Raw genomic sequence first — 20,583 nt, forward strand, 5'->3', positions numbered from 1 at the left:
CAGATCTCAGGCTGGCGCGATGGGGAGTGGCAGAGGGTGACCCTGCGCTCCTCGCCGCCGCAGGCGAGGGCCCCGGGATTTGAAGTTGCGAGAAGCAGCCGCCACCTCCCGGGAGCTCCGCACTGCGCGGCGGCGGGATCTGCGCCTCCAGGAGCTGCCTAGCTCTCCCTCTGGGGGTGCAGAGCGAGCACGCGAGGTGGGCTGGCCAGACCCCGCGGCTGGCACCGACCTCCGCGCCGCTTCCTCCGGCGCCCGCACCCACGCGCCCCGGGGCGCAGACCCTCAGCGCCTTCCCGCGGAGATCCCTGCAGGGTCTCCGGGAAAGACAGACGGACGAGGAGAGCACTCGGAGGGAAAGTTGTTCCTCCCAGTCTCCTGTCAGGCAATTACCAGCGAGCCCGAGCGGGGAGAGGGGCGGGAGGAAGCGAGGGAAGGGCTCCGGAGTGGGGGGAGGCCGCAGGAGGGGCGGCGGGAGTGCAGTTGGTGAAACTCCTCTGTCTCCCGCTCATCTTTTCATTGCTCGCTCCTCTCCTTCCCGCAGACACCCGGACCTCCCCTGGGCGCCAGCTCCACGGCTCCAACGGGTCCAGAAACAAGCTGGATTTTTTTTCTTCTTCCTGGAAATTGGCGTTGGTGTGTGTTGCCCTACGTCCCTCCTCCCCCTCCCACCCACACTCCCCCCCCCTTTTTTTTGAGACATGGCCCGGGCAGTGGCTCCTGGAAGAGGAACAAGTGTGGGAAAAGGGAGAGGAAGCCGGAGCTAAATGACAGGATGCAGGCGACTTGAGACACAAAAAGAGAAGCGTTCCTCTCGGATCCAGGCATTGCCTCGCTGCTTTCCTTTCTCCAAGACGGGCTGAGGATTGTACAGCTCTAGGCGGAGTTGGGGCTCTTCGGATCGCTTAGATTCCCCTCTTTGCTGCATTTCCCCCCACGTCCTCGTCCTCCCGCGTCTGCCTGCGGACCCGGCGAAGGGAGAATGGAGAGGAGGCTGCCGCTCCTCTGCGCCGCGTTCGCCCTCGCCCTCGCCCCGGCCGGCGCTGTTCGCAACGGTAAGTGACAGGCGGAGGCGCGGGGTGACAGCGGCGTCCCGGCTCCCGGCTGCCCGCCCCGGCCCGGGGTTCACGCGGGCTGCCCGGGACCTGCCGGGAACAGCAGACTCCGGGGCAAAGGAAACTTTTATCTGGGAGGAGAGACGAAGAAATGAGATGAGGCGGTTTAGGGCAGGAGGATTTCAGGTCCTTGGGCTCCCTCCTAAAGTTGATCATTGGGCTGTGGGGCTTTTCCTTACCTCTGTTACAAGACAGAGCTGCCTGCCTTCCCAGATCAGCACGCCAATTATCTTAATAATGTTTCCTCCCAAAGGCAATTAGAAGAGACTCCCTTTCAAAAATCTGATGGTTGTTGAAAGTTAATGAACACTTTACAGGAGATCTTACTTCCTGGTTCCTTTGCTGCGCCCCTAAGCTGTTTCTTCTGGTGGGTGATGGCCACAGACACCGGTTTGTGGGTTGATGAAACTCCCTCCCCCGCCTTTGAAATCTTTCCTAATCTGTCAGGAGTATGACTGAAAGTTACAGAGTATCAATACAGGAATCTGATATACACAGTGTAAGGCACCAGGATATCTGAAAATCCCTATGCTAGCTGCAGCTTCCACTTAGCTTTTAAAACCACTCACTGTTAAGTAAATGAAAAACTATACTGGGGTATAAACAGTACCATGTAACCTAAATAATGTGCTTTAAAATGGGATCTGGTTGTAGGCATGTTTGACTTCACACTGTAAAGTAAGTGCAGGCAAGATTATGCAATTATCTTTACAGTAAGTCGTCAGCAATTGTTATTAACTAATGATCAAATATTTACTTTCGCCTGGCTTAGATTTCAATCAAAGTAATTAGAAGAAAAGAACATCCACTACTTACTGTGGTATATTGTTTTAATAAGAGACCGCAAGTGGAGGGCCTCATACCAACAGGAATTTAAATCACATCTTTATGATGGAAGTTAATCTCTCTAATATGCTTTTTCAAGCTTTTGTGATTTCAGCAATGGATTTCCCTCAGCAGCTACCAAGCAGTGTTCTAAAGAGATGCTTGAAGCAAAACACATGCAAAAAAAAAAAAAAAATTATGAACATGGAGTTCAACTTATTAATGAACCCAAGTTGATGGCATCTTTCTATAATCTGGCAGGAAAGCAAAACACAGGAAATTGTGAATGTAGAGTTCAATTTATTAATGAACCTGAGCTGGTAGCATCTTTCTATATCCTGGCAGGGAATGAAATAGCGTTCTCGTCCAAATGAAAGCGCTCTAATGGCTGGACTAGAAATTATAGTAACCCCCTGTCCTCCACAACTCCTGAGATTAAATCCATAGTGGGAGTGTTCACAGGAAGGATTTGAGGCTCAATGCAAAGAGCTTTCAGACTTTAGGTTGTGAACTACAGAAATATATATGCAGCACACACACACACACACATACACACACACACACACACACTTCTTAATTTTCTTAGCAGAAATCTGGGGAATGCTGAAAATCTGGCTTCAGTTGGTGAGTTTGACCAGTGAAAGCCATGTTGCTATGCTTAAAGTGACCAGAGCCAGAAAACACCTCTGTAATTCAGCAGCTCTCTTAAAGCCATGTCCACCTCCTCCCAGTAACCAGTGTCTGCTAAATTAATTCATTAACCTTATTTAGGACTAATGGTCCAGAGTCATTAGAAATTGCTCTTTCTTAATCAACTGCTAGAGAGATTTAACAGAGCCAGGGAGTCTAGCAGTCCACATTATCTTATTACACTGTCACTTTCTCAGAAGTCACAGATTAAAGAGCTCTGGTGTGGTACCAAGTCCACCTAAATGTCTTCTGAAGTGACTCTGTCGAGTGACTAGAACCAGTGCTGTTTTATTTCACTCCTGTAACAGATGCCAGACACTACCATGATGTTTGTCCAGAGCTGGAGGAGACTTAATGAGACGAGGTCACTTTCCAAGTTTTCTGCACATTCAAAATAATGCAAGAGTCTCAGTAGAATCACATAACAGAATCCAACATGATCATTAGCTGAGATTTTGAACTCCAGTTGCAACATAATTTCTTCTTGGCAAACCGTAGGCTTTTACAAGCCAATGCAAAGGAAACCAATATAAGACTACCCCCAGTCTAAGGAACAAAGGTCAGAAGCACCTAGCAATGGAGAAAAACAATATAACCTATATTGTCTTCTTTTTAATTTATGGGAAATGATTTCTGTAATGCATGTAGCTTTATGCATTTTTGATGTGCACTTCATCTTTCATTTCCATTTGACCTGGTTTTCCTGTAATAAAATTCTGTAGATTTATAAATTCACGCTGAGAGCAAAGAATGCCATTCTCTTTCCACAGGGAATCTATTAGATGCAATGTTAAAATCTTTATATACCATTACTGAAAATTTGTGATTGATAGGCTTATATATTTCACTGCTTTCATACCTGTTTCTCTTAGATAGTTTATGCCCCAAATTGTTATTGCTCAAAATTAAGCATCAATAAATGTGGCAGCATTTCAGGCTGAGGCACTCCAGTATGAAATCCATCATAAAATGTGACAATGAGAATCTATGCTGAACAATAAAGCACCCCAGAGACTGGTTTATTTGGTTTATTTGGCTTCACTTGAGTGTTTTTTGAAATGAAGGCTCAAAACTAGTTAGCTCACCTTTCCCAGAATGTGAGAACGTGGGTTACCATATGGGATACCTAGACCTGTGTGGTGGGTTATTTTTCACCCAGCATTTAGGTCATTAGAATTAATGCCATGTGGCTCTTTACTTTTCTTTCTGCCCCTGTTGCTTTGATCTGATCTCCAAGCCTGAACAACTTTACTTGGAGAAGTAAAGCGGAATTATTTCTGCTTCACCAAATATACTTTGTTCTCTGTTGATTTAGATCTCAAGAGCAGAGATAACTCAAAATCACTTAGATTTATGGGCAGATAAAACAACAACAACAAAAGGATTGGCTTTAAGCCAATCAAAGACAATCCCCACTGATCAATGACAGACCAGGCTTATCATCAAAAAACAACACGAGGGGTCGAACAGCATCTTTCAGTCACTTTCCACTTAGAACTTGCTACTTAATGTGATTACACTTCTTGGGGGATAATTAAGTCTAGCAGAAGCTCCCAGGGGACCATGTTAACATCAATTGAGGGGATTTAATGTTTTTAATGCTAGAAGACCTTTTCCGTAGGAAGAAACTTCGGGGATGGGGGAAGAGTCCTCCCAGATCTAAGTTGGCTTTCCGCCTGAGTCAACCTTCCTGAGATCAAAGAGTGTCTTTTCGTAGAGCGTTACACTCAGGGCCGCAGGAAGAACTTATGGGGACCTTTTAGAGTTCCCCATAAAAAGTTATGGAATGCTCAATAACTGGTAATTTATATATAAAGCTAGATTACTTAACAGGTTGTCAGGGAAAGATCTGCTAAAATCTTACTTTCATTGCAGATAAATGTGGCGATACTATAAAAATTGAAAGCCCCGGGTACCTTACATCTCCTGGTTATCCTCATTCTTATCACCCAAGTGAAAAATGTGAATGGCTGATTCAGGCTCCGGACCCATACCAGAGAATTATGATCAACTTCAACCCTCACTTCGATTTGGAGGACAGAGACTGCAAGTAAGTGGGAATGTTTTTGAACAGGGCATCACAGCACCATCTAGTGGTCCCGTCTGTCTAAGGGGGAAAGTCCGTGTGTACAGTGTAGGTTATAAATGGATCCAGGAGGGATTCCTATCTCAGCCAGATCGTATGTCAATGGTATGGAAATTGAATTACGTTAAGTGATTTCTGAGTTCCCCAAACCAGGAAGATTATAGTTAAACGTGTAATCTCTCATACTGCTTCCTGTTAGCACTTTTGATTTGGGAACTCTTTTGTTAAGAAATGTATACAGTATGTATGTTTCTTTTTTCTTACTTTTTTTTTTCCTGGAGAGGGGAAGAACTGGAAACCCACAATCTCACTTGCATTTTTATGAAATACAGTGGATCACTAATATACGTCACATCCACAGAGAGTGAGATTGGAGATTTCACTATCTGAGATCTATTGAACTGCGGCACATTTTATGATTTAAGAACTGCATTCATCTTATTGAGTTTGACATGGAAAAAGCAAATTGTCATTGAATAAAAATAAGGCCGACAGGGTAAGCCAGATGAGGGTTTTTTAAAATGGTGGATTACTGATTAAGATACTTTTATGGAAAATGCTAGAAAATAATTGTTGACGTGATGAATACAATGGGAACTCAAATACACATCGGTGTTTCATCTATCTACTTAGTCTTGCTGTCTCTTTCTATTGTTAAGTTTCTAAGCATCAATTTATGCCAGGTTTCATTATTACGAAGACATTCTCACTATAGAGATAGTGTGAAAGAACTGGTATGTGGATATTGCTTTCCACAGTATCGAAAGTATGTTTTGACCTCGCATGTAGCAGTCCACTCAGATGCATGTCGCTCTTCTCTCTTGACAGCAAACAGACCACCTGTCTCTGTCTTGTCCACATTATTCCATTCTGACACACTAAAAGTGAGACTTGAACCTGAATATCCGTCTTTTATTAAGCTTGTGCGTATATAAACAGTTTTATCAAAGGAAAATAATCTACTTAAATCTCAATTCTAAAGTGTTTCTCAGGGACTGAGAGGTTTTCGCAAGTTTTAAAGAGGGTCAGTTTGGTATAATCGTATATGATATCTACAGACTACTGTTACCACTGGACCTAAATATTGTTTTGCAAGTATATTCATTGTTAAAGACATGCTATTTTCACACACATTTCTTTTGGGAAAGAACAGAGTAATATCAAAGTCTTCCTATCTGTAGAAGTGCTCCACAACCTGTTGAGTCGATGTAGGAGAGATGAGGTCACTGGTTCATTCAACGTTTTGGTGCCTAGAGAATTAGCATAAAACCATAGGCCGATGATCAGTTTCCAAATAATCAGTGTATAGTACAGCGCAATAAAGTTATACCGATTCCAATTTAATCTTTGCTTTGTGATTCAGAAGTGCTTCAGGGTGTTATATTGACTTTCTAATTGTGTATGGAAATTACCATGTATAGTGTTCCAGTGACTGCTTGGAAACAGGGAGTTCATTGTATTGATTTATTTATTTTTGCTAATATTCTTTATGGTGGTTTTTACAGCGTCAATCACCTAGACAACCTGGAGATTTGTTTTCTATTATATTGATTTATTTCATTATCATTAGTAGTAGTAGTAGTATTTGCTTTTGAACATGTTTAAACTGCTATAGGAGAAACTCTGGTGAAACATACTCAAGTAATAACATTATTACAAAATACAAAAGTGCTGTTAGAATTCAGTGAACTCATGTTTACTGATTCCTAATCTGGAAATCATGACCATCAATACCTGTAATATCATACTTAAATAATTTAGAATAATCACTAGTTATTAGCAGTGGTGTGGCAGTAAACGTTTAATAGCTGGCTCTTTGGAGACGTCGGGTCACGTCCTGATTTGTACGTAGCACATGCCAATTTCTGTGGTGTAAATACTTTCATCATGGTCAATTTCAGACTACCCATGTGATGTCACTGTGGCCAAGACTAGCAAAGAGATGTGCACAGTTGGTTCTTGTGAGCTGGTGGGCGCCAGATCCAGCACACGATTGGAGCAGAAATTTAAGAAGCGAAGCCAGTTGAATCAGTCAATATATGTAAAGCACTTACAATTCTATTCGCACACACATTTGTTCTGGTAAAGTACAGAGTAATGTAAAAATCTTCCTACCCGTAGGAAGCACTCAACAACCTGTTGAGTTGGTGTAGTGAACTAGCTTTTTATGGTCAGGGGAATGACGACATCCAGTTCATTCATCATTTTGGTGCCTAGAGAATTAGCATAAATCCATAAGCTGATTATCAGTTTCCAAATAATCGGCGTATACTGATTATTACAACAGCATCTAGCACTATTGCAACAGTGTCTAGCTTACAGTGGTGTCTAGCTCACAATAAACCCTAAATAATTATTTGTCATAGCATGGTGTCAGGTGGGGTCTGATGGGATTAAAGGAGCACCTTTTTGATTAGTTTTCTTTTTAAAAAATACAATAAAGGATGATTGTAATTCATAGAAAATGACAATTTTAGTGATATCAGCAAGGTATTTTAGAAACTGACATGGCCAAGAAGATGTTACATTGCAATCTTATGATGGTGACTTTGTTTGTTTCTTTAATGCTACAGAGTAAGGTGATTTCTTAATTGTCCCAACTGAGGCTTTGCTCTCTGTGAAGGTGCCATCTCCTGGTCAAAGCTGAAAGGCTGATATATTTAGCCTTTATGAAGTCAATAGAGATTAGATCCATGGAAAGCATCTTCACGCTGTGTTTTGAAGTGCTGCAAGCTGATGTTTTTATCAATGAGAAGCTCCAGAAAGATATAGGAAGACCAGCATAAGGCATTCCCTTCACTATCTTTCTAAGCTGATTCATATGAATGACCAGTGCTCAGTGTTGAAAGGTGCATTTGAGATTCTACAAACATGGCAAAATACTTACTTTTGTGACAGCTTTGAGAAGGATCCACAGTTTTAAATTTTACAAGTGATTAGAATTCCCCAGAAAAAAATAAAACATGGGAACACCAGAAACTCTTTGAAGAACGCATTCATAGACTTCAAAGTTTAGATTCGATTCCTGAAAACATAGTTTTGTCATTAGGGATTTTTTTTTGTACTTTATATCAGGCTATTTACAAAAGTGGGTTTGGGGAGCCACAAAACTAGGTGTTGTAAACCACATTCAGAAAGCTGATGAGCTTTTACTTCACTCTTGTTAAGAACAAACTGTTCATCTTATTTAAGACATTTGATATTTTTCCTTGTTTCAGCTACAATATATGTCTGTTGACAGTAAAACGTATTTGCTGTGCTGATGTCATGGGGGACTAGTAGGATCAAGTCGTAGATGGGTGAAAGTGCTCCTCAGAATCAGTTATCATTGTTACTATATCTTTAACAACTTGGCGATTGTTTGAACATTTGGGAATATGAAGCTACACATATGTCAAACTAAATCTATTGATCCAGTAATGAGGTGATTTACACATGATACACCCTGCATTTTCACTTGAAATGATCACTATTCGTATAGTCAATTTTCACCATGAGAAAGCTTAAGAAATCTCTGTCTTAGCACATTTGCTTATTCTGAAACATCCTTGAAACCCAAGTAAGCAGTTTTGTAGGTTGTAGGGATGGTCAAATCATTAGACCAGCCACATAATCCTAGTAAAAAAAATATTTTTTATTTATATTTTTATTGTTTTATGTATAATTAGGTAAAAAACATCATTTCATAATCGTAACAATACAGCACCTAGTCACAACTTCTCATGAGAATAGCACCAAGACTGACCCAGTTCATAAGCAAATTATGGACCATACTTCAAAGGTGGATATTTGTTAGGAAAATTAAATGTGTAAATTGTGCCCTCAAGAGTTTTAAAATGCAGCATTCTGTGCATATGCCACCACTGAATGAGGTTTCATTACAGATAAGCATTAGAACCAGAGTACTATAACCCCTTAATTCCTTTATTGAACAACGTGTGGTGTAAATCAGTCAACAGAGCAGTAGAGCATCTGTCTGCAGCTAACACAGGACTAGGATTTCTAACTATATATATGCATGATTTTCTTATTAGGGTGATAGGATTCTAGAAAATGCTCTGACAGAAGAAGGTGTTAAGGGAGAGGAAGGAATGTTGATTTCTTTTTTTGCCAGCAAAATCCTCCACATTTGTGAAGTGTCAAAGCATAATTAAAAGTAGAAAAGAAACAAAGAAGTGACCAATAGAGAGTTCTTGGAAAGAGATGTTCATTGCACACTGTAAATGGCTTTCAGTGTTTACATTGAACTAGCTAGGTCTTACTCCGCTAAAGTTTTCTTCAGTGGTAAGGCAGACATCTTGAATCTCATAAAAATTTATATCTGTATAATAAACAACAATGTCGTTGATACGGTAGTTAGAATTTATGAAACTTCTCCAGTTTCCCAGCAATGCATACAATCAGCATGATAATTTATAATGGTTTGTGACAAACACTGCTGAGCAGAGAGGTGTGTGGTTACATTCAGATCAGATGTCACCATCCAGGGAGCAATAAAAGTTTCACAGACATTGGGTTAAAAACATTAAGGAAATGAATATGAAGCTCTAACAAAAGTCTAAAAAGGTGGTAGCCTTGGGGGGATGAAACCCAGCAGTGCTTTCCCTACTGACCAGAAGAAAATCTTTCCTACCGACTTCAGTGTCTGATTTGACAATGCCATTTCGGATCATGACATAGGTGCTTTTTTCATCCACGATTTAGATTTGTGATCTCGCCTATGTGTTACCAATAACAGGCATGTTTTTCCTAACTCAATGCATTCAAAGGAAGATTGCATTCTTGTAACTTTGTAAGAAGTTTAATCATAGTGAAATTATAAGGAAATAGAGATAATCTTTGTTTCAGAATTCTGTTGGAATAATTCACACATTGTTACTTTAATGTTACTTTTAAAATTACCTAAATTATTACAAACTTTGAAACAGGGCTCATCTCTTTTATTTTCAGAGAATATGAATTTATGGAATGAAAGATAACCTGCCCTTGGTTTCTCAAATCTGATTATTCCTGCACATTTACTTACATAATAGTCACTTATTGGCATTTTTTGGAGTATAAATTTCAGTTTTTGTTTTCCTCAGTAATGTTTTCTGTTTCAATTTTTCGTTATTATTTTTAGCGTGGATTTTTTAAGGATTAATATGGAGTTTTTTACATGTTACATTAAGATACTATTCATCTCAATAACTGAGTTTTTGGCTTTTTGTATCCAAGGCAAGTGCCTCACTCTGGTCTTGTATTTTAGAGCATCACTTAACCAAAGTTCTTGTTTTATAGAAAACAGTGAATATTTTAAGCCAAAATACATCTCTATTTTCCGTATGAAATAGAGAAGATTATGTACCTTTATTAAAGTGTGATATATACTTAGAAAAATACACAACCCAAGTATAAGACTTAATAAAATTTTGCAAGGTGGATACATACACAAAGCCAATCCAGAGGCCAACATTTTCAGCTTCCTAGAAGCCCTCCGATGTCCATTTTAGTCACTAGCCTTTGTTCTCAAGGGCAATTGCTGTTTTAATTTGTGTGACTTCATTTTTATAAATTTCAAAATCAGGTAAAACTAACCTAGAGTCTTAGAAGTCTGTATGTACAGGCCAGGTACAGTGGCTCACGCCTGTAATGCCAGGACTTTGGGAGGTGAAGGTGGGCGGATCACTTGAGGTCAGGAGTTCGATCGAAACCAGCCTGACCAACAGGGTGAAACCCATCTCTACTAAAAATACAGAATTAGCTGGGCATGGTGGTGCGCACCTGTAGTCCCAGCTACTCAGGAGGCTGAGGCAGGAGAATCACTTGAACCTGAGAGGTGGAGGTTGCGGTGACCCCTCTGCACCATTGCACTCCAGCAACGGGAGTAAAACTCCTTCTCAAAAGAAAAAAAAAAGAAGTCTGTGTGTACTATCCTTGAATATAGACAGTGACAGTCTTTGGAGTGGATATAGCAAAAGTAGGTACTATCTAATCAAAAAGCAGAATCCTACTGATGCATTTTCTGATTTTTTCAGTGGCTACTGAAGGAAATATCTTGTCTTTGTTTCAAAGTTTTCAATCCGGAGCCTGCTTTATTGTGAGAATTTTATGTGCAGGCAAATTCAGACACATTCTCCTTTGCCTTATTTTTCTTCATCTTTTTAGTTCCGGTTTTGATCTCAGGTGACTTCCCAATGTGGGTAATGAGAGAGGCACCATCACCAAGTTCAAGTCAATTAAAAAACTATTGGTGGAAGAATGAAGCCTCCTCAGAGCAGCTGCTGGCCAAAGTCGTCGCTGTCACTTGCAGCATCCGTGGTTATTACTCAGGCAGATAATTATCCACTTTCTTCCTTCTGCTTTTTTTTCCCCATTAGCACCAAATTTAATTTGAACAGAGCCTCGTGTGTTTAATAAAATTAATTTTCTTTATTATTCCTTAGTATAAGCAATCACATTTGATCATAATGAATTTTGAGTATGAGGAGGTTGTTTTGTGTTAGGAATTTCTGTAATTTAAAGGAAGCAACTTTTACGAGCTAAAGGAGAAGGCTGGTTGAAATCTTATCAAATTGAATCAACATGTGCATGGCATTTCCAACGAGATTTCACTTTAGGGAGCAGGCACTTAACTGATCCAAGTGAGACATATGCCTTCAGCCGGCATGCACATTCTCAGCTCCTTTCTTTCCAGCAGAAAACTTGATACTTGCATGCCTGCTGACGTGGCTCCGCAGAACCACACACACAAACACATATGTGTGTGTAAAGGAAGCTAAAAAATAAACGTAACTAATTGCAGGGGTGGTCTTCATCCAGGCTGATCATTAAGCCTAAAGAAGAACAAGAAACAAAAACTCGTCTTCGGACGAGGTTCCAAATGCCTCTTGACTGGGTGTTTGTCATCCATCCTGATTGTAAGAGTCAGTGACTTGGCAGTTTCCTGCACCTTGAGAGACGGTTTCTCCTGCTCTTCTTTGGTTGATTGGCCTGTTTCTGGTATCTAGGGTACTAACTAGTACTGTCTTATGGTTGAAACAATTCAGAACCTTCACAGATTGCTTAGGAATTGAAGCACATTCATTCAGAGCTCTACTAAGTTCTGCAGAGGAGCAGAGGAAGAAAACAAACAGAATATTTTGGCTTCTGCCCACTCAATTTCTTTATAAAGTTCAAGTTCATGGAGAACTTTTGCCTTATAACATGGCTTTCCTCCTCATCAAGCCTGTCTTTATTGCTAGATTTTGTTTGGTCAAGATGTTATTTTTTTCTTTAATTTAAATAATCATAGGGTGTTTGGAAAGGAATGATTATGTCTGGTTCTTTTTTTTTTTGAAAAAATATTTATTTATTCAAAACATAGAGACATGGCAGGGGGAGCGTCTCACTATGTTGCCCAGGCTGGTCTTGAACTCCTGAGCTAAGTCATCTTCTGCTACGTCCTCCCAAAGTAATCAGATTACAGGCGTGAGCCACCACGCCCAACCTATGCCTGACTCTTGCTGTTGAGTCTTCAATATGTGCGCACGATGGGGCTGAGCACTGACTTTTCTCTCATCCCCATTTGACAGCTGAGATCCCTGTGGTTTGGAAAAGTAGTTATATTAACAGAACCTAAATAAACAGTTGCTGCATCACAAATCTTTCCGTCTTTGTGATCACAATCACACTTGGATGTGCCTTTTGAATGAGGAAATTCTCATGAAATGTTACCAGCTTATTTTTTCTTTAAGCAGCTCTTTTATTAACAAGTTCTCAAGAAAGTTTAGGAAGTGAAGCACATTCTGAGGAAGGACTGAATTTTTCAACTTTAAGTTTAGATTAAGTAAGCACTTATGAAAATGCCCAGAAACTTTCAACCAATTGGTGATTTTCCACTCGGTTGAAACTTGGCCGGGAGTGGTGGCTCAGGTCTGTAATCCCAGCACTTTAGGAGATGGAGGTGGGAGGATCGCTTGAAGCCAGGAGTTCAAGATTAGCCTGAGCAACATAGCAAGACCCTCTCTCTACAAAAATAAAAAATTAGCAAAGTGTGGTGGTGCACACCTGTAATCCCAGTGCTTTTTGGGGCCAAGGCAGGAGGATCACTTAGGCCAGGAGTTTGGAGTTTGAAGTGACAGCGAGCTATGATCATGCCACTGCACTCCAGCTTGGGCAACAGAGCAAGACCCTATCCTTAATTTAAAAAAAAAAAAAAAAAACAAGCAAATATATAAAAACTTGCCTTAACTTGGGAATGGAAATCTTGGGGAGTAAATATCTAAATTCTAGTGCCTTTTGTTGACAAAGTTTGAAAGCACAAAGCACATATAAACACAATGTTATTTAAAGCCTGACAACCAGGCCCCACGTGGGTTTGATCTGTTCAGTTGGTAAAAGGATATATTAGATATCACTGTGTCCAGTGCTTGCTCTGGTCTCAGGCCCGAAGGTAAGAAGGCCGCATTCCCTCCCAAGCTCTGGTCATTTACTTAATCTCAGGTAAATACCAGGGAAGTGTTCTTCTCCCACAGCTCCCTTATTCATACAGTTTCAATCCTTGCATTTGCCACGGTGGCTCTGTAAGGGTTAAAGGGAGAATGTTTGCTCAGGCACTGGGTTCCTAGGAGAAATGGAAGAGTGTTTCTGAGAAGAAACAGATGCTCCAGTGTATTTTGTTTTTATCTGGGCGGATACTTTGTACAAGCAGCCAGCCAGGTTGGAGGTGATGGCCTGCTGCTGCTGTGATAGACTGCTATGTCACGGAGAGAGCTTCCAGTCCCGGGCTGAAAGAGGATGCTAACTGTCTCTCAATTCAAGTTCTTACATTTCTCCAGAAGAGCCAGAGATGGCAAAGGCCAGTGAGTATAGTCATGATTCCAAGTCCTTGTCTGACTCTCCAACTGTTGGACGCTATGAGCGGGGACACTGTTATGAAAGATACAAGCAACCCAGGGAATGGCTTAAAAGAATTAGATGTGGTCAAAATCTTAATCTTACATAGATCGCTTCAAAAAATTTAAAGGCACGAAATTCTTACATTTAAAGATAAAAAGAACACGCTCTTGACTCGAAGATTAAAAAACACACAGACCTGGAGGTGCTGAGGCTGACTTGGTCTGATAAGAGATTAGGTTGTTTTTGATGTGGTAGCCCCTGGCTAACTGAGATCACTGTTTTATCTTTTTTAAAAAAAAAAACTCAGTTCATAGTTGTCTGTCTTTTTTATTCTCACATAAAGCGAGAAAGTGGGCATTTATTTGTTAACACATTTGGTCACAGAAAAAATGGTTAGCATAAATTAAAATGTAAATTTCTAGCTGGTTGCGATGGCTCACGCCTGTAATCATAGCATTTTGGGAGGCCAACGCGAGTGGATCACTTGAGGTCAGCAGTTCAAGAACAGCCTGGCCAGTATAGTGAAACCCTGTCTCTACTGAAAAATACAGAAATTACCCAGATATGGTGGCGCTTGCCTGTAATCACAGCTACTCTGGAAGCTGAGACAGAGAATCGCTTGAACCCAGGAAGCAGAAATGACATTGAGCCAAGATCAGGCCATTGCACTCCAGCCTGGGTGTCACAATGAGACTTCGTCTCAAAAATGAATAAATAAATACATAAAATGTAAATTTCTAGATCAACTCACTCTTTTGGAAAGATGGCAACCAGTAAAATTGACAACTTCCAGTTACCGTGCCAGTCTGACGGCGGCGCTCTATTTTGCCTTCCAACACTCATCTCTGTAGAGTCCTCATTCTAAATGCACAAATGCCCATCTCCGCTCTGGGTGGCGGACTCCATCAAGGAAAAAATCATGTCTACTTGCTTACATGTCTACCCTTCGCAGTCCCACAGAATGCTTTGCACATGTAGACGCTGGTTATACAGCTGACACTTTTACTGAACTCAAAATCAGGTACAGGAAGAGTCAAGGTGAAAAACCGCAGTGTGTGCCTCCGAAGGGTCTGTGAGCCACTGTAGATCAGATGCAGAAGAGATCAGCAAAGAGAGAGTGAACGGGGCAATTTCAGTAACTGCTGCAGTGGGTGGTCCATCTGCATGACAACCTTTCAGAAAGGACTTAGGACAGCCACTCCCTGGACACTGGAGTGGGTAGCTGCATGCCTGCATTCACTGGCCACATCCACTCCTCCTCACTCCCTCCAGCTTCATCAGAGGCACCTGAGTTTGAATTTTGGGGCCTCTGGTTCCCAGCGGCACGGGTAACGGCTGCAGATTGTCTAGAGAGGAACTAGGTCCCGGAGCTGGCTTTTACACATACCTGGCGCGCCCTCTCTTCCGTGGTCAGTTACACTGTGGGATCAGGCTGCCCAGCCTAACTCAGATGTTTGAAATGTATTTCAGCCCCGGCTCTATTAGCGTTCCTTACATTACCAACGCTGTGCTAGCACCTTCTTCACTGCCACTAGGTTAGCCCAAAAGTCACCGCGTTTTTTGCCATTGAAAGTAATGGCCAAAACCGCGATAACTTTTGGGCCAACCTAATCCAACAGGTAACCCATAATTGTATTTTTCAATGAGGAATGGCACTAAGCTAAGGAAACGTTTGTTTGTTTGTTTGTTTGTTTGTGTGTTTAGCACTGATTGGAATTGTCGTTTCCTTTTTCCTTAGGAAACGGCTTTGCATTCTTCTTCCTGTTTATCCAAATGCCAATTTCTTTCTGTCTGGGGACACTACTGGGTATCTATTAGGACACATAGGTTCACTCCTTCCAGACACATCCCCATGTCCATCTTCAGCTTTCTAGCGACCTGACCTGACTTGTGTGTTAGTTCATTCATGCAAGCTGGGGATTTCCGATTGTCAGGGGACCCTATTAGCAGCTCCCTGTGAAAAAGAGTTCTGGTGAATTAGAGATGTGGGTTACATTGCACCTCTGCCATTCATTCTTGTCTGTGAGACAGGAGCTGGGTCATATGGACTGAGTCCCAACACATAAATGGCTCATATGGCACCATTAACACTGCTGCTTTGACAATGTCAACCAGTACAGCCCAGGGAGATGTGACAATGACCAGGTTCCCTACATCAGGGTCTGCCTGAGTAACGCCACCTAGATGCAGCTTTAATTCTGAAACAAAAGTGTTTTCCTTCCTCTGCCTATCTCAGTAACACAGTGTTGATGAGCTAATGTAGATGGAAGTGTCTTACGAATACAAGAGACATACATATTTATAAATAATAAGACCTAGGTATTACTATAACAGGAAGTGCATCCGTAGGTTTTGTTCCTTAAATAAGTTCAGACTGCAAACAATAACGTCTGCATCCTTAGGAGGAGACACTTATAAATATTTCAAAAGCACTGCACTACCTACAATAGAGATAGTATCTCTGCTCAGCATGCATTCAGCCAGTAAGAATGTCTGAGTGTTCTCATGAGTTGACCAGTTAAGTGTGTTATAATTGCAGTCTTCTGAAACTCTAGATGGATGGAGTTTGTGGAAAACCTCATGGAAGATGCTATTTCAGTGTCACAAGCTTGATGATAACGGCATCAATGACTTTAAAAAGTTATTATTTTTTCATGTGTTCTTGAGGACTTGAAAAGATGTTCAGTGCATTCAGACCATAAGCCAGCTCATATGTAAACAGCAGTATTTAAGCCAATAGCTTCGTGGTTATTACATAGGGCTACCAGTCCATGCCAATCCATTCAACCAAATAGTGTCATTATGTTCCTTTCCAAGAAAGAGAAAACGACATGGATTTTGTAGCCTAAATCCACGGGGAAAGGCAGCTGGGAAATAAATGTTTTTGAACCGATGGTCCGTTCACATCATTTTTCCTCTATTTCTAGTATCCCCCGTCCTTTGACCTTGCCATCTCCGTCCCACATTTCTGGTTATGACAGATTTTCCAGTAGTAGGGAGGGGAGTTCATTCTTAATGACAACACCAAGGCGGATGTTTGCAGGAACGACCTTGGGATCATGGCAGAGAAGAGGCTGTTATTCTAGCTCCTTATCCACCTCACCCTCATAAATGGCCTTATATGATACAAATTATATCTGCAACTCTTCAAAAGCACTCTCACCTCTTCTTCACTTCAAATGACTACAGATGTGGCTGGACGATCCATCAGAAGGGATTGACTTTCTCTTTTGTGGGACTGTTGTGGGCCTCCATGGGTCAAATGGATTCTGTAGGACCTACCTCTTTGTGAGTGGCAAAATCCTTCTTGGACCTTGTGACTTTGCAAGCAAGTATTTCCTATATCTCTCTCTGTCACTCTTCCTCTCTATTACTGACCAGGTATTGAAAGTGGTGACTGCAGTTCAGAACTCCGCTTTCTCACTTAGCTGTCTTCAGCATAATTTGTCCCTTCCAGTGGACTGAAACTGCTTGCTCAAAGCAAATACTCCAGTGACTCTTCAAAACATTGGCCATTTCTTGGCCCTCATTTCTCCAACCTTTGTGCAACCTTACACATAATTGGCTACTCCCCAGTGTCGGAGCCTTCTTTCCTGCATCTCATGATGCTGGTTTTCTCCCTACTTCTCCGACCTCTTCTCTTTTTTGCTTGTATTTCTCCTCCAACACTGAAATGTAGGCACTGGCCGAGGTTTTGCCTTTGCCCTGAATCTTTGCTTTTTGATCTTAGCCACTAGGCTCAGCTAATACCCAGCTTCCTGGCCAGCCCGGGATCTGACGTGAACATTGGCCTCAAACTTAAAAATTCTTTCTGGAGGATGTTGACCACCTGAAGGTCTGACCATTTCCATTTCCTAAAATAAAAAAACAAACTTCGCATCTTCCTATGCAAATGATTTTTCTTCTGCCTTGTCTCTGTCTTACTGATTCCTTCATTTCCTACTTATCCAAATTTGAAACTCTGGAATGTCCCCTGATTCCTATTTGTCCCCCAAATCTAGTCAGTTTAAAGGCCTCTCAATTATCTGTCTACGATGTCTCTCCTATCTCTTCTGTTACATTTCTGCTGCTATTTGCCAAACGCAAACACTGTTTAACCTATACCGGGAGTGATTGCGTCAGCCTCCGAAAGAGGCTTTCCTCCTTCTGGCCCTCTGCTTAGAAGCATTTAGAGTCCCCCCATTTCCTCCCTGCCTCGTCTGTGCTTCTTGGCCTATCCCAGGGAAGTAACCATTTTTAGCTAGAGTAGGGAGGGAAGCCCAGGAGGCCAAGTAAGGAGCTAAGGCCAGATAATGCCTTCTCTCTGGCCTTCTCTCCTGTGGCTCCCTTATCTATTCGAGCCCCAAATGGTCACTTCCTAGTTCTTGAAGCTCACTGCTCGTTTTCCCAACCTCATGCCTCTGCATAGGATGCTTGCTTCACAGGTGTGGCGAGGGTAAATGCTCTTTACACACCTGAGACTCCCTGTCAAAATGTTACTCGTCATCCTAGTTCCACCTGAAATGATGCTTCCTTCATGAAGCCATTTTTGATAACCAGCTACCAAGTGAATGTAGTCTTTCTCTGTCCTCTGATACTTCCGAGAACTGTTCATACCTCACTCATGCTCCTTATGCTATTCTATATTGTGTTGTAATATTATTGTGCTATTCTCTCAACAAGATCATATAGTAGTCACAGAGACTGGTATTGTTTTCTGCTACTCAGAGCCTAGTTTAGTGCTTTGCACATAGCAGGTGCTCGGTTAGTACTTGCCAAGTTGAATTGGCCAGTGAACATCCAGTGAGTCTTCTCCAATTGGCCAATGGACATCCAGTGAGTCTTCTCCAATTGGCCAGTGGACATCCAGTGAGTCTTCTCCAATTGGCCAATGGACATCTAGTGAGTCTTCCCCAATTGGCCAGTGGACATCCAGTGAGTCTTCTCCAATTGGCCAGTGGACATCCAGTGAGTCTTCTCCAATTGGCCAGTGGACATCCAGTGAGTCTTCTCCAATTGGCCAATGGACATCTAGTGAGTCTTCCCCAATTGGCCAGTGGACATCCAATGAGACTTCTCCAGGGTGTTCCTCTGGCTCAGGAAGACCAACTCAGCTCTCTGGACAAAGGCTGAACTTAATCATGCTATAAAATGCTCACTTATTCTTCTCATTTACATGGTAAACCCTTCATTTTCCTGAGTAGTGGAATCAGACTTACATGTTTCCTCTTAAAAGCCTGAATTTCTACATTTGAGTAGCTTTAGCTAAATCTCAAAAGATCTGCAGAGGTAGCGCTTGGCTGAAAGCTTTTCTTTCTGTCTCACAGTCATCTCTGTAATCTGTTTTGGAGTTGAACACGTAAAATGTATTAACGTTGTAGGCATATGTCCTGATTGCTGAGTGTTTTCTGACATCCCCACAACTCTTGGGACTTTGTGTCACAATTCTGTAAACTTGGTCTATTGTATATTCACATCTGGGCTCATGTCCAAACCACCTTTACATAAATTAAACACAAATAATTTAGAACCTGCTTCCGTTCCAGCTGGCAACTCCAGTAAATGCACACGTTAACGTCACAGCAGGCTTGCCAGGGAAGAGGCAGAGAGTGAACTTCTCCGTTAGAGAAGTTAACATGGGATGGACTCCTTGCAGAATGGTGTAAATATGTTAGTTCACACCACCAGAAAAGTAACAAGCCTCCTGTCCTAGACAAAGGTGCTACTTGGAGGACCTAGCCCAGAGCTGTTTGTTTCTTGAGGGGGCAGTGAGAGGATTCCTCTGCTGCCTGGGCTCTCACCTCTCCCTCCATACCACTGGTTCCTAAGTGTTTCTCAAGGCGTGTGGCAGCGTGTTCATGTCAGCCCAAGAGAAAGAGGCAAACTAGTAGATGCATGACAGCTACAACAGGCAACCCCAGCCTCCACAGCTGCTTTTGTCTTTCTTACTCAGTGTTACTCTCTTCCACTTAGTTTTCCACAGTATTTCCAAATCTTTCTGTCATCTGTCTGTTCCAGAAACAAACAGAAAGCACTCCCTCCTTCTCACCTCTCTAGTTTGTCTGCAGCCATAGAAAAGAATGACTTACATGATGCTGGACCCGTGGCTCATATCTGCAATCCCAATACTTTGGGAGGCCAAGATAGGAGCATGGCTTGAGGCCAGGAGTTTGAGAACAGCCTGAGCAATACAGTGAGACCCCATCTCTGTAAAAACTTTTATAAAATTAGGCAGTGATGGTGGCATGTACCTGTTCTTAGCTACTCAGGAAGCTGTGGAGGAAGGATCACTTGAACCCCTGGAGTTCAAGGCTGCAGTGAGCCATGATCACACCACTGCACTCCTGCCTGGGCCACAGTGCAAGACCATACCTCTAAAAATAAAAAAGAAAGGAAGAGACAGAGAGAGAGAGAGAGAGAAGGAGAGGGAGAGAAAGAAGGAAGAAGGGAGGGAAAGAAAGAGAGAAAAAGAAGGAAAGAAAGAAAAGAAAGAGAGAGGAAGGAAGGGAGGATGAAAGGAAGGAAGGAAGGAAGGAAGGAAACTTACATAAAAAACTAATAAACATTTGCATTTCCATTTCCACGGGGATGAAAGACTGAAGACTGTCTGGGGCAGACCAGAAGCTTCTCCTGATTGTGCCCTCAGCTTCATCTCCTCGTGCCCATCCTGTGTGGACCATGTCCATGGCTCTCTCAAGAAACTTGCTCAGTTAATGGTGCGGTCTTTATGTGTGATGCCCACTGGTATTCATTATGATCCTGAGTTCTAGGAGTCACTTGAGCTGTAATTAGCTGTGGGCTCAAGCGTTGAGTTTTTCTGGGCCTTTGTCTCCTCATCTGTGAAATGAGAGGAATGAAGCTTTTCTCTTTAAGCACTTTTGTCTCTAAAGTAACAGGATTCTACTTCTCCAGAAAAATTATCCTGCCATAGAGCATATTCCAAAGATACATTTTCTTTTTTTTTCTAATGTTTAATTTGTGGATACATAGCAGGTATATTCATTTATGGGGTACATGACATATTTTGATACA

General features: G+C 41.9%; 1 protein-coding gene across 2 annotated transcripts in view; it reads left to right on the forward strand.

The window, feature by feature from the left end:
• The first annotated feature begins 486 nt into the window (after positions 1 to 486).
• NRP1 (neuropilin 1) overlaps positions 487 to 20,583 on the forward strand; it is a 157,154-nt gene continuing 137,057 nt past the window's right edge. For both annotated transcript variants that reach the window (XM_021665169.2, XM_021665170.2), the window contains exons 1-2: positions 487 to 1,052; positions 4,503 to 4,677. In XM_021665169.2, coding sequence (XP_021520844.2) covers positions 980 to 1,052; positions 4,503 to 4,677 — 248 coding nt within the window. In that variant the 5' untranslated portion in view covers positions 487 to 979. The remainder of the gene's footprint in view (positions 1,053 to 4,502; positions 4,678 to 20,583) is intronic.

This window comes from Aotus nancymaae, unplaced genomic scaffold (genome assembly GCF_030222135.1).
Source record: "Aotus nancymaae isolate 86718 unplaced genomic scaffold, 86718_ANA_hifiasm-v0.15.2.pri h1tg000077l, whole genome shotgun sequence".
Taxonomy (NCBI): Eukaryota; Metazoa; Chordata; class Mammalia; order Primates; family Aotidae; genus Aotus; species Aotus nancymaae.